The sequence below is a fragment of the Crassostrea angulata genome, chromosome 9, assembly GCF_025612915.1.
Source record: "Crassostrea angulata isolate pt1a10 chromosome 9, ASM2561291v2, whole genome shotgun sequence".
Classification (NCBI taxonomy): domain Eukaryota; kingdom Metazoa; phylum Mollusca; class Bivalvia; order Ostreida; family Ostreidae; genus Magallana; species Magallana angulata.
Window position 1 is genome coordinate 32,760,642 of NC_069119.1, and position 27,853 is coordinate 32,788,494.

The 27,853-nt window shown below is 31.6% G+C and overlaps 1 protein-coding gene and 2 long non-coding RNA genes across 8 annotated transcripts; 2 read left to right on the plus strand and 1 right to left on the minus strand.

Annotated features, from left to right (window-relative positions):
- Positions 1-11,188, plus strand: LOC128163734 (uncharacterized). Its single transcript, XR_008240856.1, has 2 exons — positions 1-296; positions 10,224-11,188. It is a non-coding gene; the product is annotated as an uncharacterized LOC128163734 (long non-coding RNA).
- LOC128163735 (uncharacterized) lies at positions 5,675-15,243 on the minus strand. Its single transcript, XR_008240857.1, has 3 exons — positions 15,110-15,243; positions 7,650-7,725; positions 5,675-6,114 (listed from the first exon to the last, which is right to left on the minus strand). It is a non-coding gene; the product is annotated as an uncharacterized LOC128163735 (long non-coding RNA).
- On the plus strand, positions 14,774-27,393 carry LOC128163732 (kinesin heavy chain-like). 6 transcript variants are annotated; one of them, XR_008240855.1, is made up of 9 exons: positions 15,246-15,392; positions 15,959-16,410; positions 18,218-18,266; positions 18,486-19,293; positions 20,683-20,817; positions 21,590-21,677; positions 22,016-22,148; positions 26,169-26,273; positions 26,842-27,393. XR_008240855.1 is itself a non-coding variant. In XM_052827385.1 (8 exons), the coding sequence occupies exons 2-7, from the start codon at positions 16,002-16,004 to the stop codon at positions 22,141-22,143; spliced, it is 1,617 nt and encodes a 538-aa protein (XP_052683345.1). In that variant the 5' UTR covers positions 14,774-15,147; positions 15,959-16,001; the 3' UTR covers positions 22,144-22,148; positions 22,555-23,534. The 6 variants fall into 6 exon arrangements, 4 of the variants coding, with proteins under 4 accessions (XP_052683345.1, XP_052683346.1, XP_052683344.1 ...); XR_008240854.1 differs by having other exon boundaries at positions 26,186-26,273; XM_052827385.1 differs by lacking the exons at positions 15,246-15,392; positions 26,169-26,273; positions 26,842-27,393 and adding exons at positions 14,774-15,147; positions 22,555-23,534.
- The last annotated feature ends 460 nt before the right edge of the window (positions 27,394-27,853 follow it).

A 27,853-nucleotide genomic window follows, 5' to 3' on the forward strand; every position in this document is an offset into this window, starting at 1 on the left:
GGGCATTCCTTTCAATAAACAGCGTCGCTGATACTGTATACGGCCTTTCATTATCATAAGAGTTACAATGGAGCCATCTGCTTAATGTAAGACAGTTGATTTACTGACACTGAAAGTCGAATAGGAAGAGAGTATTTAGTCAACTAGCAACAAATCTCGTTATCGCTTATGTGTGCCTGTCTCAGGGTATAAATTCTTCCCTTAGTTACGTATCTCGTAGTGTGCTGGCAGCTTCGATTTATAAAGTTTGATCTACCGTAATATCTCGGATCCTTCAGGGCCACCATATTGATAAAGTGAGTATGATTTACCTTTACTTTTGTAAATTAAACAGGTATTTGATAGCAATAGTCTACATAATTAGCTACTATAATCATATCGCATTTGTTTGTTTTATTTCCTATATATTCATTGACAATAAGATAGATAAGAGAAAAAATATTTTTCTGATATTTTCCTATATCCTGTTTCTTATATTTGCTAAATTATTTGATTCTACAAATATTTTGACTGTATAGTCATATTAGAATATGGGGTTAAAAATGATTTAATTTGCATCATACTTTTGGTTCTGTACACGAAACAGTTGAGTTTTCATGCATATGTAATTCACATTTATATATGTTATGAATTATATTCAACTGAAAAGTGGTTTTAAAACTAGTAAGAATGTTTTCGCTTCTTGTAACTGGTCCCTGATTCGACCAAGCCACGAATATGTCAAACCAACCACCCGGTTTAAGTAATTATCCTTTCCGAAAATCTAGAAGCATAAGTATAGTATGACAATGTTCTGTATGCTAATAAGAATACCTATTCCACCAGACTTTCATGATATCTTTAGCATCAACGTTTTCACAAGTACTTAAAGGAATTAGTTATTACCCATCGACGATCCTATTTTCAAATATGCTATTATATATGATCATAAACTATAAGAAAAGACATATCGGGATTGGCATGCGAATGATTTAATATTGGAGTATACTGCATGAGTCATTATTCAACAAATATAGCTTTTTCAAGATTATGAAATTTACTTAAGAAATAACAATTGTTTGGTACTTGTGGTACCTGTAAATCAAAAAATCTTTAGGAGTTCTGCGTATACCTGTGTATGTATAATATAGAATGTATGTATATATGCATATGATTGACTGTTCAACCAGGGTTCTGTGTTTGTATATTAAGCCAGTTTTGCGAAGAACTGTTACATAATGCAAAACTAAATTATTGAATTATTAGGTTTTCCAATAATACTTAAATTTCGTATATAAAAAAATAAAATCCAAAACAAGGAAAAAAAAAGCATTTGGTCATAAATTCAGAAAAGATTGATATCATTCGTGAAAAACACGTAAATAGAGCTACCATTTCACTAGTCTGTCACTTTAAATAGAATTTCGACAAAGCAAAGATACAAAAATTGAATTTAAAACACAGCATAAAGCTTCTGGTCGCTAAATTATTTTTACTCTTTCCTCACTGGTATCTTAAACGATTCTTCATTTTCCAGGGTTTGGTTTCACAATAATGATTACGACAGGTTCGTAACTCTTTTGGGTCACATTGAATAATTTTCAACATGCACGATGTTTACAAATCAGCTTTTTCAAAGTATTTCAACGCTTACGAGAATGTTGTTGTACTTCTTGTTGAAATGCGTTGTAGCTAGGCAGGTTTATTTTAAAAATAAAATATTGCATAATCAAAAGAAAAAGTATGACTTGTTTTATCAAATAAATATCGCTGATATTACTCCCTGCAAAGTATTAAATATATGATATATCAAGCTTTATCCCACAAATTATTAGATGATCTGTCTTACGTTTGAAGCCAAATATTAAAAGGTCTTGACAACGTTTTAAATCTTAAATTAAGTAATTCTTGTTAAATTTTTATGCACATGCCGCTCAGTTATGAGATTATATTTTTCAAAAAAATAATTATTTAATGCTTTTATTTACATTTTAAAACATTTCTTGGTCTGCAAATGGGAGTTATACCTAAACATTCCATTTTATCGTATGATGTGACTTCAGTGCAAAACTCACCATTTGAACCGTTGGGTATAATGTCTGTTATGGTGTTATATCTAAAGAGCTTTCCACACACTTTACATGAAAAAACATGTGGAATGTAAATATTTAGCTTCATTTTCTGGCAAAACTTCACAAATACTTTTTTAAAATATATTTTTGAAGCTTTAGAAGGAGAACGTGTGTCAAACTAAGATGACCTCTTTTCTGTCACGTGAAATCTCACCTCCTACCAGTTTTAACACTTTTTTTTTAAATTATTACAAGCCAGTACTGAGTTAAGATTATTTTACCTAGATCTTAAGGATTAACATTGGGGTAAGTGCAACAATTGATTTCCGATAACAAAATATTCAGTAAAGAAATACTTATTTGCCCTAAGGGAGGCTGTGGATGGTCAACAAATGTACCATCAGATGTGACTAAAACTTTTAAATGTGATATTTGGCCCTAAACTATTCACTGAGTAAATTAATCCCCCGTTTAAGCTTTTAAACTTGAATGTTTTCCTTTATTTTCATACAGAGCTTTTTATTTAAAAGGTTATGAATATAGCTTAAAATGGCTATGACAACCTATCCCCTTTAAGCACATACTCATTTCACAATTCATATTAAATTTTAACTTTCTGCATAGAAATCTATAGCCATATAAATGAAATTGCATGTAAATTAAATTGTACAGTTGTACATATACGCAATGCAGCCAAAAATGAGCTTGCAACTACCCGAGTTTTAAATTATGTGTACATAGACTATATTGTTGATTTATTTTCTTATATTTCAATTGTTTATGGACTATTTAACACTCTTTCACCAAGAGATGTTTAGCATTGATCATATTCTTGTTCATGTCACATGTTCAAGGTATGATTTATTTATCGTTTTGAAAACAAAACACATTGCATTAATCAACCATTACGCAAAAGATCATACCGAACTTCAGATAGAATGAATTGTAGTTAAGTACTTTGTTAATACATCAGATTTTTCTTAATAAATAAACTGAGTGCTCATATGTACTACATAGTTACTATGAGAACTAGTTGATATCGTATTCATTGCCTTTATGAGAATTTGATAGTTAATGTCATTTAAGACTATTATTGATCTTTATAAGAAAAATATCTTTTTTTTTTTTTAGATATAGGGAAAATATTAAATTTCTTAAAACTTAGATAAATGGACTTGTTTATGATAATAGATTACAGCTTTAAAGTCTTATCTTAAAATATAAGGTTAATTTGGTCGCTAATAATATCTTTGTTGACCAGGCATGTTAAAAGACGTGTTTGATTTCCTATCGCTGTGTTTATATCAACAGTACATCAATGTGTGTTTAGGATATGGAACCTTAAGTCTGATATCAGTAATATCTCAAACATTTCTTGAACCAATCTTCTATTTGGATAGTATCTCAGAATATCAGCCATTGCCGAATTCTTCAATGTGATCTCTATCAACGTTTCCAAACATTTACCTCCCAAAATAAAAAATAATTCTTGCATCTAAAGACTTTATATTATATCATAAAATATAAAAGTGTTAAGTTTTTTTTCCATCAAAGGATGAATCTCTGCCATTCAGTCAACTGAATGACAACCGATGGTCTTGAAAGGTGACTGAATGGCACACATATGCCATTCAGTCACATTTCAGTTACCATTCAGTCATCTGTCAATTGACTGAATGGTAGAGATTCATACTGTGCTTTCTAATGTAAAAAATGCACAGTAGCAACTGTTGAATTTTAACTGATTCTACTGTTATGTTCTCTTCTTACTTTTTCGTTTGAAATTCTGATTATCAAAAATGAAACGAGGAAGGGTGGTTAGGTTGGTGGGTGGTGTAACAAGTTCGACACTCAATATCTGACTTACCGTTGACAATTTGCAATTGTATTTTTATATTGACACATAAGTGCATGCGGGGAGAGATTAGAATTATAGTGTTTGCACTTAAATGTGATATATTTGATTCGATTTTCATATTTAGAAATATTAATACTTTTGGTTAGTATAATAAAGGGATAAAAATGATACAAGGTGTCACGTATAACTGATTAATTTTACCAAGAAACAAATTATTTCTACTGCATGATTAAAAAATGGATATAGCAGTGAGAAATTAGGAATTTCCACTTCATTATTTCTGCTTGGAATTACATTATTGGCGGATAAAAACGAAAATCTAGAATTTATTAGTCATTCTTCTAATGCAATCTATGATACATGTACAAGAATATTTAGTTAGAGTTAGAATATTAATACTTTTAGTTTCCAAACATTGCTTAGGCATACGTGGTTTGTAAAACAATTTCTCAATCCCCTCCTACTCAGGTAAAGCTGTAACAGTTAGCCGTCGATTATTTTTGTTATTAATTTTACTATCGGAATAGCAACATCAATCATAGTCCCTCACTTAATCCCATACATAAGACTTAATTAAGACGTTGGGTCGTCCACAGGTATTAATCCCACGTTATAAGACTTAGTCGTATACGATGTTTTAATCCTTTCGGCAACAAACGGGAGTAATAGTGCTTTGTAGGGTGTTTGATTGACGATGCTAGATTCCGACTGCTGAAACTCAAAAGAATTCATCAGGATTATTGTCTGTAGTAAAATGAGGATTTTCCCCCGGTTTACATGGATCTGTCAGTAGGTTTAAGTCTGAAAAATGTGTCTTAACGTTCAGAACAGCTGACATAAGTTTTTTCTGGCTTCCAAGAGAGTTAGAATACCCTCTGATTAAAACTCTCTTACCATAATATAAAACACACTGTCTCTTTCCTTAAGATTATATAAGAGCAATATCAAACAGAGGTTTTGTTTTTCAACAAGACTTATTTTCATTATCTTACGACATGCTTTAGTGCAGTGTGTAAATTTGACGTTTTTACGTATAAGTGATTTTAACATATACAACGTCCTATCATATGGACAAAATTACTTTTATGTTTGCTACATGTCATCTATCATTAACGTTATTCGCCTACGAATTTGTTCTCTTAAGCGAAGCAGCGTACAACAACGTTGCTTACTTCAAATAAAATGAATGAACTTTAATATATTTTTGTAAGCCAAGTTTTATTCGAAATGTCCGAGATGTTTGCGAGGGCCTCATTGTCGCGAATATTTATCGCCGTGAACCAGTCGTTATCGTATGGTTGTTATGTCTTGAGAAAACTTGGTCGCCGCGAACCAGTTTATCAGAAGTAAATCGCATAATGAAGCCGTCACGAATACAAGTCGGTTAACAGTAGTTATGTCAATGCTACTTTTACAAAAAAAAAAATTGTAAACTTACATTACCCTACATATGCAACTTAATTATTTTAACTTAATTTCTCACGAAATTTTACCATATGTAACCCTTTTCAGAAAAAACCCTTTTTACTTACGAGTGGTTTCCTAAAAACGACTTAAGAAATGACTTACGGTATTCGTAAGTCTAATAATTTAAATTCAATTTTTTTTATAGGTGGAAAGGGCTTCATGTCTCCACTATATCATAGACTGTTCTATACCAGTGTTATACCCACCCGGTTATCGTTTTATTCGTTACTTGTGATTTCAAACCACGCAAAAAAACAAAACAAAAACAAAAACACAGAGCGATGACGTATTCATTAAATATTGCATAGAGTTACCCTGATATGACTAAGGCACAGATATTAAAGACAAACAGATTTTGTTTTTTTCAGTTTAATTAAGACCTTGTTTAGCTGCTGATGACTAACGCATGAAATTGAAGTCGTCAATATTTTTTAAAAAATGAAACCATTCTCAGTGCTTCGGGTTCTTTATGACAAACGCAATCTTTGTACTCTTAAATCAATCAGCGAGCAAGAAAATTTTAATTCACTTTAATCATGATATAATTGTGCACTATTCCAAAATAAATGCTCCCGAGGTGGTTCATTGGAACACAAAGGTACCGAGTGACGCAGAAAAAAAAATACACAACACGAATAAGAAATGAAGACATTTTTAAAAAGAATTACGTTTGTTTTTATGTCCTTGTTCAATTTTCATTTCATTTCAATTCAAATCTTTTCCGGTCTGCTCTGCTCCCTGAAATTAAAAATAAAACTCAGAAAAGTGTGTTTGTCATCACACAAATTAAGGGAAAAAAATTAGGAAAGTTTGTGTGTCATAACAAAATTAAAAATAAAACTCAGAAAAGTTTGTGTGTCATAACAAGAATTCATGATAAAACTCAGAAAGGTGTATCAGACTGATTAGCCCCATATATCAACAATTAATGTGAAGAACGTCTTATCGTTAGCAGAGAATCTGAATTCGCTCTCGTCATATTTGTTTAAAAGACGAAAGTTTAAAGAATATTTATATGCGTTTGTTTTAACTTAGAATTAAAAGCCAAGATCTAGTAAATGAAAAACGTCTCCGAGATTAAAAAATTCAGGATATAAATTCTTTTGATGATGTTTCATAAATATAGCCTTGTTTGATACTGTGTTTAATTACCGGTAAACACAATGGAAACCGTGTTTTAACTGCCAATTGCTTTGTATATGCAAGTGCATAATTTTGAGGTTTTTTCCATTTTGACTAATGAAAAAAAAGGAGAAAGCCCACATTCTCTAAAAGTGGCAATGGTCAAGCTATTGACATTCCCTTTAAAATAATGTCTAATGAAACAGAGGTATTAGGATTCCTTTTCCCATAACTGAATGGAATTTCATGAAACTGTTTCAACAAAATTCCTTCAAAGTCGTAAAGTAGGGAAAAGAGATTAAACAATTAAACTATGACGTCATAATGGTTCTGGCACCAACAAGACATGCTGGAATCATTTACTAAATTTTGACAGTCAAGATCAAATAAATCATTTGATGGGTTCTTTTTGGTGCTAGAACAATTCTGACGTCACAATTGATTCGATGAAAAAAATAATTCTGTACTCTACAAGCTCTTGACCTCCGCATTAAAATCGCCTCAAATTGAATACATTTATCGGGATTGCTTTTCCCGTGATTTAGTTTAGAATGTCAAGAAATCGTTTCATTTTCTACATATTTTCTTTAAAATCGTAAAGTACTGGGAAAAGATGTAATAAATCAATTATGACGTCATAATGGTTCTAGCACCAAAGAGACACTCTGGAATGATTTACTAGGTCTTGATCTTAATTAAGCGAACTGATCAGTTTAAACTAGCTTTAATTTAGCATAATCAAAGAAACAATTTGTATCTCAAATTTCAATAGCCAGTTCCAGTGCCCTTGATTACTAACTATCATAACATGATAACATCTTCTCAAATTCCCCGCATACCATAAAAACAGTGATAGTTAAAGTAACAAATTTCACATGTTTTTGAAGATTGAAACCGGTCATTACTTGCATTATTTCGAATCCTCCAACAATTAACAATATCAGAGCGATGCATTGTTTCCTTTGATTTAGCAACATGTTTCTGATTTCAATACTGAGTGGCTTTATATATCAACGGTAACACAAAATTTAAACTGTCCATCAGTCCAATTCTCACTCCGGCTTCGTTTATGATATGATAACACGTCATTACAATTACAGTTTTTAATTATACATTTGAAATATGAATAAAAATCAAATCAAATTTTTTACAACATTTTTCACCGGATCTCAGAACCACACACGTAAGACAATATGTTCACTGTATCAAAGACATCGTTCAACATATCTAGGGATAGGTAAAAATACAAGTTATGAACAACATTGGTTAAAGCAGGCACAAAAATTATTAAACGGTTCAAAAAGGCAAAAACAATGTAGTAGTATTAATAAATATGTAACAACTTTGCTACATATGTACAACTGTTATGATAAAAACAATTATCTGCAATGAAATCATAATAAAGAAATATATATAATATATAAAGTGAATAAATGCTATAGTGCACGAAGATTAACGACCGATCGTAGATTTCCTTATATTAACTATCTGGGTACTGACGACGTGATATAATCAATTAATCCATTGTCATGTCTTACAACAATGTGGACGTGAGACTGATTTTTCATCGCATTTAATTAACTTATCTTACTGTCATACTGATATATTAGTGACGAAACTCATAAACTTCATCTAATTTTGATTTGATTAACAATGAAGACCGAACATTCGTAATATTTGCAATAACACCTGGTAATCTCGCCCACCTTTAATAAAGGAAATTAACATAAAACAGCTGTTATTAGGTTCCTTAATAAATTTTTACTAGCCTATAAATTATTCACCTCTGTTTGCTTACCAATCATATATTAACATAAGAGTATATAATAAAAAAATTGAAAAAAATATTGTGTTTAATATATTAATATCGGTAAATTCAAATGTATATGGCCTCCAAAATATATGATTTCTTCATTGTCAATTGAGACGCTACGATCTTAGGGGCGAGTACCCGTGCATTGCTACCTGTGCACTCTATGTCTGAGATTTAATCAGAGGAGGATGTTGTCTAATTAGGCAACAAATATCGACAGGAAGTTAATTAGAATTTTGTCCGCCAAAACAAAGCTCGTTATCATTATTAGCCAATATCATAATGCGTCGGGAAGATCGGAGCTTTAGATAAAGAAATTTGTGACAGCATTTGGTGTTTGTCTGAGTATCGAAGTCGAGATTGACGTCATGCATTACGTCATTAATGTTTAAAAAAAACTTTTCCTTTGTAATTAATATAAATGTCGTACTTTTAATTAAAACCCATTTTTTGATAATTAAAACCCATCGTTTGATATTTAAATTTCTAATTTGAGAAAAACAAAAACTAGCTCTGGGACTGATATTGGTGTATGGATTGCGTTTAAGAGCATGCTTAATGATAATGATACGGTTCAAAGTGATCCCGTGGCCATTATGACAAGACAAAAAACTGTCCTCTTCCTATAATCAATCGTTTTAATCCACATCTTATGATGGCAAAATAGGTCAAGGCATCATCGGACAAGAAATAATTTGTTGATTATTGGATACACGTGGTCATTAATATTGTTTATTAGGATTCAGTGAAGTCTACAAACTTTCTTTAAATGAAGACAAATATTGTCTAGGTTATATGGGGTTTTTTCCTGTTGTGTTTTTTTTACTAATGACACTGGTTTGCGTTTGCTTTTTTTTTTTTTAAGTTATAGTCTTTAGAAAATTCAAAACGAATATATGAAATTAAATTAAAAACAGAACAATAATATGGTTAAGTGATGCAAGGATGTTAGCCTGCTCATTTTGCATGTGCAGCGTGTGTACATGTTACACTCGTACCACAGGTGCAAGAACTCTTTGAGTGTGTTTTCTCAAAGAAATGGCTTCGCCCCGTAAACTTAAGTTTGACTTAATTACTGTTTTAATTACCTGGTGTCACTTGTGCTCGGTTGTATCACTATATATCTGATTGGCTCTCAGTTAATCTATTTTAGCTTGAGTCAATTCAATACAATTATGTATTCACTCAAAACTCACTCTCTATTGTTTGAGGTTCGAAATAAGTATATACAAATGTACATGAAAAACAGTCAATGATCACATATACAGTAGAAGTAATAATGATAAAAAAAGGAAAAGATAAGTTTGCAATACGGGAGGTTGTTAAAGTTTATTTCTGGAAGAACAGATTTTAAAAATTTTCTTAATCTTGACAAGTTAAAAAAAAAAAGTTTTTCTACATTATAAGTAAACATTAGTCACACAATGCATTATAAACATTTTTAACGCATATAATCAGTAATATATCCGGCCCCGTCGTCAACAAAACTTTAAAATCACTTAACTCGAGTCGCAACTCAAATTTTTATTAACGTCCATACAGCTAAAGTCAATGATCAGCTTTAGCTTAGGAGTGCTCAATGGTCGTGACCAATTTAAGACTGTTCTGAACTCCTTTAGATGAAGAGCTCTATGTTAACATACAGAAAAACACTGAAATGTGAAAGGTTATATTTATCGATCTTTTCCTTACTTGATAAATGTTTAGAGCAAAACAAATTATATCTTAAAACTTAAGGTAGATCTTATGGTTAATGTGTTGACCATCCAGCCTCCTTAATGTAAATACTGACTTTGATTTGGGAAAGTTGTGCGGGCGGGGCTAGATATCACTGCAATAATTGTTATGAACATAAGCAAATATAAATACTAGTACTCTACTGTGACTTCTTAACGTATTTAATCTTTTTCAGACGACAATGAGGACTGGCGTTCTTTTCTACGTCACCATTGTTTGCTGCATTTCAGCATCCGTTGTGTGCGCCAGAAATTCTCAGTTTAAACATTTGCCCGTTTTCCCGGGATTCCTGAATCGACCTCTGTCCACCTCACCTCACTTTGATCTGCAAAACCTGTACGGAACAGTCGACAAGAGGTTCAACATGGATAATAGGGCATTCGGCGAAGACGACAGATTCAATCATTTCATGGACTGGAGAACTCTGTTCGGAAAGAGAAGTTTCGGAGGCCCGGATAAAATTGGATTCCATAACATGGAAAGTCCATTTAAGAGTTATTACCAAAATTGGCGGGAACGATTCTTTCCCAAGAAGAAGGGTGCCAACAAATAAGCGTCATTTCCTGTCAACTAACGTCTGTCACCACTAGAAACGATTTACTTATTTATTAGGAACACTCTATTTCCTCTGTTACACCATTTCTGTCCATTCCGTCAGTCATCATTCCAAGGAAGTGTCCAAGTACGATACGTACATCTTGCAGATCGTGATTTCATTATTTCGATGTCCATTATTTTACCCGAAAGAAATGTCATGATTGATTTTAATTTTCAGATTGTTTTCACCGAATGGTTTCGGAGGGTTTCAATAAAATTCTGCTTCAATGCATCAAATTGAAAACCAAAAGAGAATTTTATCATTTTAGAAGTGAAAAAAATAATCTTCCACCTCTGTCAACAGTAATGTTTTGGTGCATCATACCATTTTTCGTATTTCTTTTACACGCTAAATGCATGCTCTATATATCTTAAGGAAACAACTAAGTGCACACATTTTTGATCACATTAAAAAAAAAACTCACTTAAACCTTCTCTTTTTGTTGTGTCTAGTCTTAGAAGTTGATTTCCTTTTTTTTTCTTCATCATAAGTGAAACTTGATTTTAATTTCCTTTTCGGGGAATAAATTCTACTCTTTTATATATCTCCCCCGTTCTCTCTGAATGAATTGCTAGAGAAGCAGATTGATTTTTTTCCACTTCTTTGTGATTGGAACAAGAGTCAGCTAGTCTGAGTAATTTTAGGTTGAGAGCAAAGCTTTAATTTCAGCGATGATAAATGGAATATTCTTAGCGGTGTACACGAATGTATGAATACTCATATATTTATTACATGTTGCAGTTATTTTCCTTTTGTTACGTTAAAAGTTTAAAATCAAAGATTTCTAATGTTTTTTTTTAATTTTAAAAATCTATAATCTGAAATTTTTAAAACTTTATATGACTTTATATGATATCATTTACTGATGGGTTGTATTTTCTTAACAAAAGCCTACTTGGGAATTCTAATCCTGACTATGAAATTTCAGCAGCGTTTTTTCCTTAGTAATGATCGAAGAAACATTTATAGTAACATAAAGTCACATAGTGTTTGGCCTCCTTCTTTCAACCGATATTTATTTCACCTCTCATAACTTTTCAATTTAAAGGGCTATATAGGCGCGGCCATTTTCCGACTATATCTATCTGGGGTTTTTCGTAAAAAAGAAGCTGGATTGAAAGAAACTACTCAAATCTTAAAGTTTAAAATTTTCAACATTTTTTTACTTAATGATAGTTTATGTCTAAAAGATCATGCTCAAGGAGGCTGAATGGTTAAAATTTTATCAGATCTACTTTAAATCTTAAGATATGATTTGGTTAGCTAAATATTATTATTAAGTAAATATTAATCCCATATTTGATCTTTTAAATTTTGTTTTCTTCCTTTTTATAGCTCTTCTTGCATAGGAGATCAATACAGTCTAAAATGGCCACAAACATCGAGCCCTCTTAAAATTTAAGAAATCGAATGGGTAATAAGTACCTAACTATCGTAATGTCCTTCAATGTACAAATATTTCATCTAATATTACTGGATATATAATGTATCATGAAATCACTATTGAAAGAAAAGCAAAGGCCTCATAAAATTTCAGTGGAGATTTTTCTGATTTTCATTTTCTGATTTTTTTTATATCAATGGTATTTGAAGTTTAATTTGATGTTTGTGACCGCATGATAATATTTCTTGGAACTTGTCATGAATAGTTATTAAATATGGTGAAGATTTTTCTGTTTGCTAATATTTGGAAAATCTAATGAAAGTTGTTCACGGAAAATGTCACTTACAGAAAAGAAAGCAGAAAACTATTGTAATAAAACTAGGCCAAATTGAAAATTTAATTGGAAAAAATTGCCAAATCTTACATCAGAAGCAATTCCCATTGAAATAAAAGCCATCAGAATAAATGCAAAACATTAGTCTAATTAGTTCCTTCTACTATGAATACTTCGCAATATGGTAATACGTTCAGTTTTTTTAACCGGGTTAAAATAAAGTAAATAAATCTTTTTATGACATTGTTACTTTTTGCATCCTTATAATTAGAATTTCAGACGACGTCGTTCATATATATATATATATATATATATATATATATATATATATATATATATATATATATATATATATATATATATATATATATACATACATACATACATATATATATATATATATATATATATATATATATATATATATATATATATATATATATATAATATATTATATATATATATATATATATATATATATATATATATATATATATATATATATATATATATATATATATATATATATATACACAGCTCCTATCTCAAAATGAATCTCTTACTGGATCACTGCATTCGCCGATATCTATACTTTTACTAAAGGGGATTGAAGGAGAAAATAAATGCAGTCTTTCTTAATCATTTATAACATTAAGAAGAAGAAAATATGTTCATATGTTCATGAGCTTATGTGGGACAGTTGAAAATTATCCAATAATCTTGAAACATATCATTTATTAAATATCCTCTCTCTCTCTCTCGAAAAAAAAGAAAAAAAAGAAAAAAAAGAATTACATTATCCCCGCATTAAGTAATAATAATAATATATCAATTAACTTAAAGGAAAATAAAACTGATAACATACCGGTTTAAATTATTGCCCCTAGTCAATTAACATGAAAGTGAAATTGGAAAAGGGGAAAATACAGAATGAAGTAGAAAAAAAAAATTTCTCTCAAAAATTGGAATTACTCTTGTGATTATCATAAAAGTAATATGCAACATAATGGTATCATCATAATAAAAGATTCTTTTCACAAAACAAGGACTTTCCCAGAGTGGTTTATTTTGGCAGTGTCAATCACAAAATAATATCTATGTTCTCCCTGTAATCAAACCAGAGGCCCATTGGCTACTTTGTTCAACTGGGTAATAGTTAATATTTCAGCAACAATTGACGTAAATTGAGTCAATTTACTGATTAGCTCCAAATTCAACATAACAAATGTATCTCCATGCAAATTTAAAGGAAATTACTGCACACCCATGAAAATGAAATATACTGTTATCGTTTTGAAATGAACTATTTCAATAATTATTTTATATATAAGTCGGGGTAGCTATTAGATGAAGCAGAGTTGCTGTGTAGTTCAAAGAAAGTGAGTTACATGAAAACCTGAAAGGTTAAAACTTCCAAGAAGTCAAGGAAGAAAGAAGCCAGGCGAGGAACAGAAAATGCGAGGGTAGGAAGCAGAGTTCCATCAGCTCTACTGGTATCTGGAAAGTCATTTAGGAATCAGACCGAAGCAATTATGTAGAAGATTGGTGTACTCGTTAAATTACAAATTTACGTGAAAAATAATATATTCATTATACAAATTAGTGAAATATTGCGTATTGTAGTCCAGCTTAACATTTTTTTTCGTTTTTCACAGCACTGTCGGGTAATGATATCTATGCTCTTATTCACCAGTTCAACCGAACATAAATTATTTATAAAATAAAACGCAAACACATGCTTTATAAGATGAGCTCGCAAGTGCGAATGCATCAGACTTTAATAATGTATATACAAGTATATAGTACAATGTACATGGCTCTCAAGTCACTTTACTTTCATGTAGAAGCATTTTCATTCTATTAAAGAAGACAAAATCATGTAAAAACAAAACTGACCAAAATTTAATGTTATGATTTGGGAGGGGTGGATGGGGATAGTCTGTTGCAAAGTGGCATCGAACTTCGAATAATAAAAAAACAAATTCTACTTATACCGTATATGTACCATATGTAACTGTATTGAGATAGGAGATGAATTTCATTATTTATTTCATTGTACAGATGTAACAATTAAAGATAAGAGATTTTTATACATACCTTCATACTTCTACACACAACCAAATGTTTACAAATTTCAACAACTCTTTAATACTAGTAATAAAAAATTGTTGATTAATCTGTGTAAATTCATTAAAGTTATAATTGAGAGAGTTACATTGTAGCTCTCTAGGTTAATTGTTTATCATACTTTTTTCCCTTTTTCATTTTTTTTCCTCACTTTTGTATTGTCACTCCAATGCATGCAATGTATATACTATATGTATTATTGTTCAAAATTTTTTTGTGATTTTTCTCAACACTGTAATTTATGCAGTTCAGAGAATAAAGAAATTGTCATTGTCATTATACGTGTACAAGTTATGCGTAGCAAGGATTAAATCACCCTATTCACCTGTAAACATCCTTAAACAGCCAATCGATATACATGTATGATCACGCCCACTTAATTCAAAACAAACACACGTGTTTTCTGTAACTTTTATGAATATATTTGTCTACACATTTTAGTGAATATCAACTGTATAACCTAAAGCCTATCCTATGATGCTATGGATTCCAAGTATTTTTAAATCGAAAATGAAACTACTTTTCAAAAAATTCTCTAGCCTGTAACTACGAAATCTGTTGTGAGAGTATATATTTCTTAATGAAACTCACAAATATGAGTTATGAGTTGTTACAAACCTCCAAAGTCTGACGGATAAATAAGACGTCCAACTTCGGTAAGGTACAGGTACATATAACAACAATGGATATGTATTTAATATATTGTGGTTATTTATTTAATCCAGAACCCGATGGTAAAATTCACTACAATTCCAAGTATTTAAAATCGAAAATGAAACTACTTATCAAAACATTCTCTAGTAGGCAGAAAATGATCCGAAAAAAAATATAATGTGGACACGTGTGTGTAAATAACTGCATATGGAAAAGTGAATGTGTGGACTAAATAGACAGAATTAAGGTATCTATAAAAAAGGTGTCTCAAAATACATGAGTACGAACATAAGAAAAATGTTTATCCTAAACCGAAAGCACATGTGTGTTCTTGAAAGGGACATAACCCTGATTTTATTGTTCGATTTGCATGCGTTACTAGTATTTCAGTCGTCGCTTCAAATGCGAAAATAAACTCTGTCAAGGGAATTATAATCTTTTAACGCCTTTTGTCATGCTGTTTGACGCACTTCGGTGGTAAACGTAGAGACAAAAGATGTATTAATTACTTTGAAAGAGGTTCAGTTGCTAAATGATTAATAAAAGAACGAAATAGTTTTCAGTTTTGGCTTAAAAAGTACGAAAAAAGTTTGAAAAATCCAAACAAAACTTAACCTTCAGAATAAACACATTATCAGTTATCTGTATTCATTTGACACCATACGTTTTGGAAATTATTTTTAAAAATATAAACATCGAACATAACAGGAACCAAGTGCAAACATAAGAATCATTAAATCGCATTGTATTATTACATTACTGATTTACTCCGCTAAACACATCGCCGTTTTAAATTTTCGACTTGTTCTTCAGGAAAAAGGGGTCAAAACCAATAGTGGTTTTTGTTCTGTTTGGTATGATGGCAGAAGAGACGGCATCTAAAGACACCTATTGGTTAAGTGAGACTCCATCTCGTCGAATGAAATCATGGCGGTCCCGAAGATTCAAGCCTTTTGACAGGAAACGCAATATAAGTGAAAATGAGGACAGCCACGACAGAAATACGAAATGTCCACCAGCCCCCTCCCTATCAGTTTCAAGTATCAAAGCCGACGCAACATTGAATTTCAACATGGAGGATAATGATACTGAAGATGTAAGATGGTATATTGGAAGAAGACGAAGAAACACTGAGATGAAACATCTTGCATATACAATGAATAGTTCCCCGTGTCGATTTCCTCTATATATGGCAGATATATTTAGTAAAACTAAGGACGGACAGAGCAGTGCATCTAGGTGTCGGTGTTGTATTTACTTAAAAGGTATGTGGCTAATTTTACATTCGATAAGCCAAATACATCAATAAAAAGTATTTGATTTCTAATTGGAAAACACCAAAATAATGAAACCCTGTCATACAGTCAAATGAAATGGGACTGAAAGCAGAGGTCTGTCATTCAGTTGCCTTTCCTGGCCGTTTCATTAACAATTAAAGGGAGAGTTTATTCCTTAGAGAGACGGTGGATCGAGTCATTTGCGTGTTTCCCAAACAGGAATGGAATAACTAATTTTTTTCCCTCTGATTTCTATACTATACTATTAATAAATCTGGTTATAAGTAGCCGCGTACCTGAGTTTAATTTACTTTCAATTTTCTTTCATCATAACATATTACTGTTTGAAAGTCTCCCCAAGTTTTATCTTCTTCTTTTAAAGAACACGATCGTGAGATCTGCAAATACTTTGTATTTACGTCTTTTTCGCCTTTTGATGTATGATTAAAAGTTTTATTAAATCTGATTAAGACCAGGTTTCGAGGCCAACAACGGTAATTTTTTTTCAGAAAGTTTTTCCCACCAAACGTTCAACAAAATAAACAGGTCATAAACATGAGAACTCACTGAAAACATACTCAAGGGTCACATATGAAGACAAAAAAAGAGAATGTCTTCTCTCTTCATTGAGAAATCATGTGCAGGGATACCTGTTAAAAGCCCTAGTGCCTCTACCATAAATGCTGACGAAGATGTTGATCTTCGCAACATCATTGGTAACATCAATAGCAGTGAATAAAGTGTCTAGGAAGTTAGAACCATTTTAACAAGAGCTTGGACTTTGGGTAGTTGTGCTAAACTGTGACGTTGGTCTGTCTATTTTATTCCTGGCCACTCAGCGATGACGTTTTGAAATCAACAAGAGTTGTCTGGCTTTTGAGGTAAGACTATGCAATCGGTGCATATTTCGCTAGAAACCGCGTCATTTTAAACTTGTTTTGACGCAAGAAATAGAAAGCTACGCCCTAATGAAAGTCCAAGTTCTTGTTAAAATGGTTCTAACGTCTCAAGTTCAATCTGGACAACGTTTATCACACCTTGTCTCTTCCTTCTGTCGCCATTATGCAGCCTCTTCTTCCAATGCCTAATCTTTATCATTGCTCCTATCTCACCATCAACTACAGCATTACTTACAACAATTAACTGATCGAAATTTCATGCAGAATGGAAGGGTACATTTAGAACAGTGTTGAACTTTGTTTAACTCTTTATTTCAAAACATTCATATTTGAAACTTGTTGAAGCTATTGCTTGGTGATGTGTGTAATCCTTCTTATATTTTACAATTTAGAATGTTTTGTGCAATATTAAGTTCTACATGTTAATGTTGACTGTTATATTTTTAGTTTACATATGTTTAAAATAATTATCGTGATACTTAACATCTGTTTCATGTTAACTTATAGAATGCTACAGACAATATGTTAAATGTTGAAATTCATTATTTGTTTTCTACATATATTAGAAGATGTGAATGTGTAACATTTCCTGACTAATTATTTCATAACATAAAAGTTTCTCCAATCAGTTAGAGTAATTATTAAACTATTATGGACTTCATTTTTGGTCGATATGTGGTTATATGGACCAATGTAAAGTGATATCGATCGAAGACACAGAAAATGATATCGACCGAAGATATCACTTTCTGTGTCTTCGGTCGATATCACTTGACATGGGTCCATATAACCACATATCGATCTACAATGAAATCCATTATTGTATAATATATCTTTATAAATAAAGATTGTTTTAAAATATACTTTTAAAACAATTACTCTACTTATTCGTTTAGAAAATAAAGAGCCTGAGGTTGAAGTGTTTGATCTGGTGGGAGTACAAACAAAGGTAAAATCATTGACCCCCAATTTTTTTTAAAATTCTACATAGTGTTAAAAACAACCGATCAAACCAATTTTATTCAAATTTCAAGGGTAATAGCTATGCAGTATTTAGATGCAGAGTTCAATTACAAAACCATATTGACGTATTTTTAAATTAATTTGCGGATATTAAAGCCATATGAAATTTGAGATATTTTTATTTTATTTTTAATATTTGTTAGACTCAATCAAGCCAGAAGATAAAGATATCAGGAGACCTAGAGGGGTCCAAAAAAATTATTATGGCGAACTAAAGACCGAGGAGACAGGGTTATTAAAGACATTCCAAACTGATTATAACAAACTAAAGACTGAGGAGACAGAAAAATCAAAGAAATTAAAGGAACTACAAACTAATTATGACAAACTAAAGACCGAGGAGACAGAGAAATTTAAGAAACTACAGGCTGATTTTGACAAACTAAAGATCAAGGAAACAGAGAAAGTAAAGAAACGACAGGCTGATATTGACAAACTAAAGACCGAGGAAACAGAGAAATCAAAGAAATTAAAGAAATTACATACTAATCATGAAAAACTAGAGACTGAGGAGACAGGGATATTAAAGATATTACAAACTGATTATGACAAACTAAAGACTGAGGAGACAGAAAAATCAAAGAAATTAAATAAACTACAAACTGATTATGACAAACTAAAGACTGAGGAAACAGAGAAATTAAAGAAACTACATACTGATCATGACAAACTAAAGACTGAGGAGACAGGGATATTAAAGATATTACAAACTGATTATGACAAACTAAAGACCGAGGAGACAGAAAAATCAAAGAAATTAAAGAAACTACAAACTGATTATGACAAACTAAAGACTGAGGAGACAGAGAAATTTAAGAAACCACAGGCTGATTTTGACAAACTAAAGACCAAGGAAACAGAGAAATCAAAGAAACTACAGGAGCTGTCCCTGCAGATAAATTACCGCGAGCAAGCTAAACAGGATCTAAAGGGGCTGGAGGAAAATGTGGTAATTAAACTATATATATATATATATATATATATATATATATATATATATATATATATATATATTGCCATAAATTTTTGCGGTATCGAACCCATATCATAAAAACCCTAGGTACATAAGGTTAGCTTATGTCAGGTACTCTAACCACTGAGCCATTTCAGACACAACAAAGTTGGCTGATTAAATATTATGTTACTTTGACATAAAATTTACGCACTTGCATTATTTTTTCAAAACGTTCTATTGTTGGGAAACAAAATGATATTTTAATGTATAGTGGGTCATCTCCCCACGTTTTTGTTGATTGAAACTGGTAGGTACTTACCACAATCTCCTCTTGCCCATTGCTTACCCCTTTTAATACTGTTTGGCCTGCTTAATACAGTGGGGCCTCAGATATCCGGACGCCAGATAACCGGACGCTTCAGTTTACGGACGATTTTATTTGGGAACAGTTTTTTTTATACATTATTTTGTCTCATTTATCCGGAAATCCGCGTTCCGGATCCGGACGGTTTGTTTTTACCACAAAACACTTATTTACTACTAATCTTGCTTCATTTAACCGGACAGTAAAATTTGATGATACCCTACTCAGTACAAATAATTACCCCTGTCAATTAAGTTTCACACCTTTTTTACGTGCTAGACCCTAATGAGTAGCTTGTATAAACACACTGACTTCCCAAATCACTTTCAAAAATTGGAAAATTGCAAACAAGAGTGTATCACACACATATCACACTTGGACACAAAGAATTTAGCTAGATTTGGTTATCATTATTGTCCGGTTAATATTTTATGACAAAATAATAAAATGAAGCAGAGTTCTTTATATTTAAAAACGTTCATATCAACAGACAACTCTAGCATGTGTTGCTATATGGTATGAAAGGCAAAAAAAAACTAGTATCAACACTGGGAGCCATTGTATACAAAAACATTATCATTCATGACAACAATAGATACATTTCAGATATCCGGACGCTTCACCTATCCGGACGATTGGACTTGGGAACGAAAGCGTCCGGATAACTGAGGCTCCACTGTATACAGTTACTGATTGAAACAGTATTAAAAGGGGTAAGCAATGGGCAAGAGGAGATTGTGGTAAGTACCTGCCTGAGCAATAATGACACATATACTTGTATAAACAAAGAAAACCTGTATAATATAGACACATATACAGTATCTTTGCACTATTTTCTTTGGCTTCAGAAACAAAGTATTATCTAACTTATCTCATTCAAATTGTTTAGGTGTAGAAGACCCCATTTTTATCTACAATTGCAACAGATAAAAGAAAAACAATAAGTCTTTACTTGCTTGGAAGACAATAAAAAAATTATGATGAGAGTGATGAACAAAACAATTTTCTGTACATTTCAGCTTGTGAGGGATAATGCTGACCTGCGGAGTGAACTTCCTAAGCTGAAGAAAAGACTGCGAGCCACAATGGAGAGAATAAAATCCCTGGAGACAGCGCTAAAGGAGGCCAAGGAGGGTGCCATGAGAAACAGGAAGAGGAAGGGAATTGTGGGTAATAGGGAAAATAAAACAGTATTGTGGGCAAAAGGAGGACACCATAAAAGACAGGAAGAGGTAAGGAATTGTGGGTAATAGGGAAAATAAAACATTATTGTGGGTAAAAGGATTGACCTGTGAGAGACAGGAAGAGGTAGGGAATTGTGGGTTATAGAGAAAGTAAAAAAGTAGTGTGGGTAAGAGTAGTGAGCCATAAGAGACAGACAAAGAGGTAGGGAATTGTGGGTATATGGGAACATGAAAAAAGGGCCATCAGGTTTGGCTTGTAGGTTGAAAAACAGGATGTACAGTACTGATCAGACCCAACCTAACACCAGAGTAAACACCAACTAAACCCCGGGTTTACTTTTTGGGTTTACTTGGGGTTTACTCTGGGTTTACTTAGAAAATCTGGGTCAACTCGTGGTTAACTTTGGGTTTACTCAGGGTTTACTTTGAAATTGCTTTTGAGGTCAACTGTATGCACTAATGTGTGAAGCAGACTAGTATTTTATCTTACAATCCTACTGCCTGTAATTCCTACCCTTTGTATACTTCTGACTGGGTTAACTCTCTGTGTCCACTCTGGGTTTACTTTGGGTTTACTCTGGGTCCACTCTTGTAAATCCAGAGTAAACCCAGAAAGTAAACCCAGGGTTTAGTTGGGGTTTACTTTCTGTTAGGTTGGGTCTGATCGGTACTGTATAGTATATAAGTATGGAATGGATAAGGAGTGGATGCTCAATAATCCAATTTAACCTGGGGTTTTTTCAGATACCAACATGAGGTGGACAGGATTAAGGAAGCTGTCCGACAGAAGAATCTCGCCAGGCGGGGCCATGCCGCTCATGCACAGATTGGTAAGTGGGGCCACCTCTCTCCCTCTTTGTTATAGTATTCCTTCCGAAGTATTACATATACACCTGGTACAGCATACATTTCTCATGTTTCTCTCTCTGCTTTGTTTTTCTCTTGATTGTTTGTTTTGAACCAACAACATACTAACCCCCCAAACTTTCTTTCTGCAATTTTTCCATCACTTTCAATATCTGTCTGTCTTTCTCACTTTCCCTTTTTCTCTCTCTCACTTGCATCAAAATGTCTTGGCTGTAGTTAAATTTCTTTTGTATCTTATATCATTATGTAAAACAAATTATTTAAAAAAACCAGTAATGATAATTCTTGATTGTATTTTCAGCAAAACCCATCAGGGCTGGACGTGCTCCTGCAGCATCCCCGGAAACCACAGGGATTCGTGGGGGAGGAGGGGGCGTTAATGGCCCCGCCCCCATCAAATCAAAGATGGGGACCGAGTCACAGGCTTAATGGAGGTAGGCCATAAGACTTAACAGAGCCTACCCTTCAATGTGTACTTAAATGATGAGAGATCATGGTGTATGATAGAGCTCACAATACTTTTACAAGGGTACACGTAGAGAAATTGCATGATTTGAATTAAATTTGAAGGTTATTTCAGGGTTTTTTTTGGAGGGGTTGGGAGGCTGTTTCCTAAAATACAAATTATGAAACGGTATATGAATTCAAAAGAGTTTGGAGTTTGATGGAAAATATTGTTTCAAATTATCATTAGCATTGAAATTAAAAAAGTTCTTAAGATATTTGATTGATTTACAATGGTATGTTTGAACTATTCAGGTACTGTTATGTAATTCTTACATCAGTTGTCTCCCTTTTGTCAAGTTTAAGCTGCTCACTTTTTACCTTTATCTTTTTCAGTTGTCAGTAGTGTTGAGCTAGCTAGCCTTGAGAGGATGTTCTTTGTATTTCATTACAAGAATCACTTTGCAACCACTATTGAAATACAACTACTATCGAAGTAATTATTTCAATAGAAGTTAGGGATGCATTTCATTATAAGAATCACTTTACAGACACTTTTGAAAACTAATGTTTGATTTATTTTTTAATCGTAGACGAGAATGAATTTTTTATAAATATGACTTTGTAATCACTATTGTTACACATTTGGAAAGAAAAAAGTTGTACATCATTTTTGCAAACTAATTTGAAATGCAAGAAAAACTTTATCTCGCAAATAATTTCAAGTACACAATGAAGGTGTTATAGACTTGCATATTTTATGGTATTAATAACAGAGACTAAAAAATATATGGTATAATACTACGATTTTCACGGGTGTGCAGAAATAAATAACCAATTCTCGGAGATTAACATGCATATAATTTTTTTTTTCTAACGAAAAATTTCAAATTCACAATAAAGGTTCTAAAGACTTATATTTTTGGTAATAATAATCGAGACTATAAATTTAACGTACATATCTTAGGATTTTCACTGTTGTGCAGATATAAAATTGTTTTTATATTCTTTTCTTTACCTATTTCTTTCTTTAGATATATCATGTTCTATGAAAATTGTAAATTATTTGTACAAGAATGAACACATTAGATATTGTCACAACTTCTATTCAAACACCCTGTACTTTGAAAAATCATTTATAGACCACTATTGAAATAAATTACTTCAATAGTAGTTGGTTATAAAGTTTATTATGAGAAATAATTCGTAACCACTATTGAAATACAAACACCATTTAAAACATTTTATAATATATATCATTATAATTATTTTTATTGAAATATGTTATCGTAATGGTGGTTAAAGATGTATTTCATTATAAGAATAACTGCTGTGTTTGGAATAAATTTCATTTTACATATCACATTTATGATAAAGGTCGTGGATGTATTTCATTATAAGTATAAATTTGCAAATAATAATTCAATATTTTGTTACAAATAAATGTATAAATGTTATTATATACATGTATATCATTATTGAAAAAAAAATATTTAAATAGAGGTTGAGGATGTATTTTATTATTAGAATCAATTAGCAACATGACTATCTAAATACAACCACTGTTGAAATAAATCATTTCAATAGTGGTTGAAAGGAAACGCATCTCCAACCACTATTGAAATAATATTATACAATTATTTAATGCTTGAGCTGGTCTATTGACTGTTCAAGCATTAAATAATTGTTTTATTACCTAATTCCTTTTTTAGTTTTCGGGGTTTACAATTTGCATATTGCAGATGGTTTTCGTGCGATTATGCAATATACTCAGATTTTATTTTCATCTTTTACATGCACAAAACCTGTTGCATGCATTACAACATATCAATTTAATATTAGTTTACACAAAGAAGGGGGAGTTTTCAACACATTAGATTTTAAATAGTCTTTTACCTTATGTAAAGCTTTAAACTGTTGATTATTTGATACTCCATGCATTTTGATAACATTGAATTTGGTTTCACAAAGTACTAAAAACAGCTTCTATGTAAAGGAATATACATTCCCTGAGAAGTATTGAAAGGATGTAACATTAACATACCCGCGTTCTGAAATACGTTGCCGGTCCAATAGATCGCAGTTTATTGACCGGCGGTCTAATAGATCGCAGTCTATTGACCGGCAGTTCCAATTAGACGCAAATATTTAATTTGTAATAAAACAACAAAATCCCTTTGATTAGGTAATAAATTTCATTATTATGCCTTATTTTGTCACTATGTATTCAGTACCCATCTATTTCCGCATAGTATCAAAGGATTTATAAAGCGTAAGCATACTATGCCGAAATAGAGCACGGCAAATGTTTTCAATGAAAATTTTTCAAGCGCCGACAGAGTTTCGAACTCACGACGCTAAAATCATTCCAGCGTGAAGCCCAACGCGTTACCGCTACGCTAAATAAGCAGTCATCTAACTCGCGGTATTTATATATATAAAACGTAGATATATACGACTGACATCAAGCAATTAAAATTATTCATTTTTCCAAAAACACTTCATTATTGACGGTAATTTTAAAGTTAAACTTTCTTATAAACTTTTGAACAAATTGATTGACCATTTTTCAAAGAAATTCTACATGAGAATCACAAAAACGCTTTTTTAAATGACGCTTGATAAAGAATGTACAAGAAAAAAATTCAATTAGATTTCGTCTGCTAAACATTTCGAGTTTTCTCGGTAAGGCCAAACGTCTCTCATTTCTTGAAAAGAACATAAACCTTTGTTGACTTTTTATTGTACAAAAACTTGTTGATTAAATAAACAATCAAATCAATTGATTAATTTGAAAAAAAAACCCCCCACAAACGCTTGCTTTTCCGGTGATTATTTTTAGGGACTTGTCAACCCTCGAACGTCACAGCTACTTATAGCAAAGCACGTCAGTATATTCAACAGTCGGCATAATAATAACAATAGTGTTGTGTTGTGCATGTACTATGCCTAAATAATAGTCAGGGTTTGATACATACTCTGACTACTATTTAGGCATAGTACATGCACAACACAACACTATTATATATAAATAGTGGTCGTAATGAACTACACCCCCAACCACTATTGAGATAATGTATCTCAATAGTGATATTTATAATAATATTTATCAATAAATAATTATTCAATATACAGGGGGTTTAAATAATGGTTCTGGCAATTTACAAGATGTTCACTCCTGTACAAATAATTTACAATATTCATAATACATGATATTTCTATAGAAAGGTAAAGAAAAAATATTAATTTTCAAAGTAATATTTATAAAGAAATTTATTCTAAGCTATGATTGAAAAAGTAATTTTTTTAGTAGTTGTACTTCAACAGTGCCTGTACATTGATTCTTAAAATGAAATATATCCCCAATTACTATTTCAATATTTTATTTCAATGGTGGTTGTATTTCAATAGTGGTTGCAAAGTGATTCTTCAAATGAAATATATCCCTAACCACTATTGAAATAATTTATTTCAATAGTGGTTGTATTTCAATAGTGGTTGCAAAGTGATTTTTCTAATGAAATGCATTCCCAACCACTATTGAAATAATTTATTTCAATAGTTGTTTTATTTCAATAGTGGTTGCATGTCATTTGTAAAATCGTGATGAATTGAATAACTGAAACTGTATTTGATTAACAATTGTTTTAAAGAAGAAAAATAATTCTTGAGATAAAAATACTAGTATTATAGTTGTATAATAAAATCCAGTCCCACCCTTCTATTGGAATGGAGAACAGACATACACGCTTAAAAGCAAAAATGAATGCACTAAAAAGAATGCATTGTCCAACCATGATCTCTTGAAGTTTAAAAATTACTTCCAGTATTGTAACCCATTTGAAAATAATTCTCTCTCTCTCTCTCTCTCTCTCTCTCTCTCTCTCTCTCTCTCTCTCTCTCTCTCTCTGGTGTATACAGTCCTGTATTAAGTACAGTAGTTTGGACTGATAGAAAATACAAGATTTGTGCATTTTTTCTATTATTACCTAAACCCTTATATATCTTAGATTTTCACACCCAAAAGGATGCAGTTAAAAGATGAAACCTGTGAAACATTGATGATCATAAAGTGCAACAGCAATCTTGTATTAGCTGATAGTGAACAAGAACCTGTAAATATTTTAAACATGTTTTTTAATGAAAGCAAACATTTACAAAAACTCTTTATTTAGCTTTTAAATTACTTTTTTAAAACTTACTGACTTTTCACAAAGTCATGGTTATGGTAATGCATTACTTTTCTCAAGTAATGCTGCCCTAATTCATGAAGTAATGGTAATGTAATGCATTACTTTACAATGTAATTCGCCCCAAGCATGGTCATTTTTATAGAGATGTGAATCACAATCGGTTCTCTTAAGAAATAAGGGAGAAATTACTTCGTGGAAAATACTTCGTGGATGTGTATATTTTGCAATAAAAAGGTTTGTGGGGCAGAATTTCAATTTTTAATGACAATTAGCCATGTTCTTATGATGATTATGGTACCATATTTGGATATCAAAATAGATTATACATGGGTGTATGCCCTTTACGCACAACTGAATAGAAAATCTTTTTAATATTGCTGCTGATAATAGGGCCTATTATCATTTATCGAAACAAGCTGTTTAATGACTATGGCTACTTATTACTAATTAATGAACTAATGATAGAACATCTGTACTTATTACTTTTCAGGAATATCTGATGCAATGATGATAGAAGATTTTTAACACTAGTACTGAAGTGATGTAATAAAAATGATGATCTGTAAACAAAAAGAAAGAAAGAAAAATATAGCAATTCGCTTTATCTTGTATTATAAACTGTATTCAATTGTTTATTCAATTAAATTTACTGTATTGTATAGTACAAAACAAGTTTGGTTTGCCTAAAACCCGGGATGAATATCGGTAATAGGTATTGACAGGGATATCAGTTATCTTTCGCTTCTTTTTTTGTTTTTGTTGTTGTTGTTGACCGATTCCCTATCAGCGATACTTAAAGAAGAACTCCTTTGCATCATGTTAATTATTTAGAGTAAAATATGTGGACAACAGGAACGGTAAAAACAAGCAATCCTGTCCAACTCGTTACAGAATTGGCCTTTGAACGTTCTTGATGCAACATCTGGAATATATGATGTTAAAATTATGTATTGGGTAGCCATTTTGGGTCACCTCTAGTCTGAGAATTCTTTATCACATATTAATTCTAGCAGCATATTCATATTTTACAATGCCAACTAAACTTTATTGAATGAAATTGTTTAAAAAAATTAAATTCATACAGAGTTTAGTAAGGCACTATAATGGTTTTACAAAGATTCTGCTTCATTCTATCGATATATTGGCTGAAGATACATCGATGTCTCTCTTCATGATCTGTTCATGAGCTTATTCCCATATATATATTTACATTTTCATCTGTCTTTGTCCGTGAAAACATAAAAAGAATCAATTTTAAACCCTAAAATCCAATAGCTTCATAAAACATGAGCGACAAAAAATATTAATGGGCGTGTCTTATAGCATAACCGAAAAACATTCATGTGATACATGAAAAAAAAATAGTGGCTTTAGTTAATTTATGTTGTTTTAAAGTGTAGAAATTAGAAATAATAATAAATATAAAAATAGGTAATGAGGAATCATTCTTTGAATATTATGAGGTGATAATTTCGACCGGAGCGTGGTCAAATCTATCATAA

Bases quoted from the DNA above. Each gene is read 5' to 3' on its own strand.
- LOC128163732 (XM_052827385.1), top strand. From the start codon at position 16,002: ATGATGGCAGAAGAGACGGCATCTAAAGACACCTATTGGTTAAGTGAG. The intron at 19,294-20,682 runs GTAATTAAACTA...TGTACATTTCAG, and splicing joins AGGGGCTGGAGGAAAATGTG to CTTGTGAGGGATAATGCTGA. The intron at 21,678-22,015 runs GTAAGTGGGGCC...TTGTATTTTCAG, and splicing joins TGCCGCTCATGCACAGATTG to CAAAACCCATCAGGGCTGGA.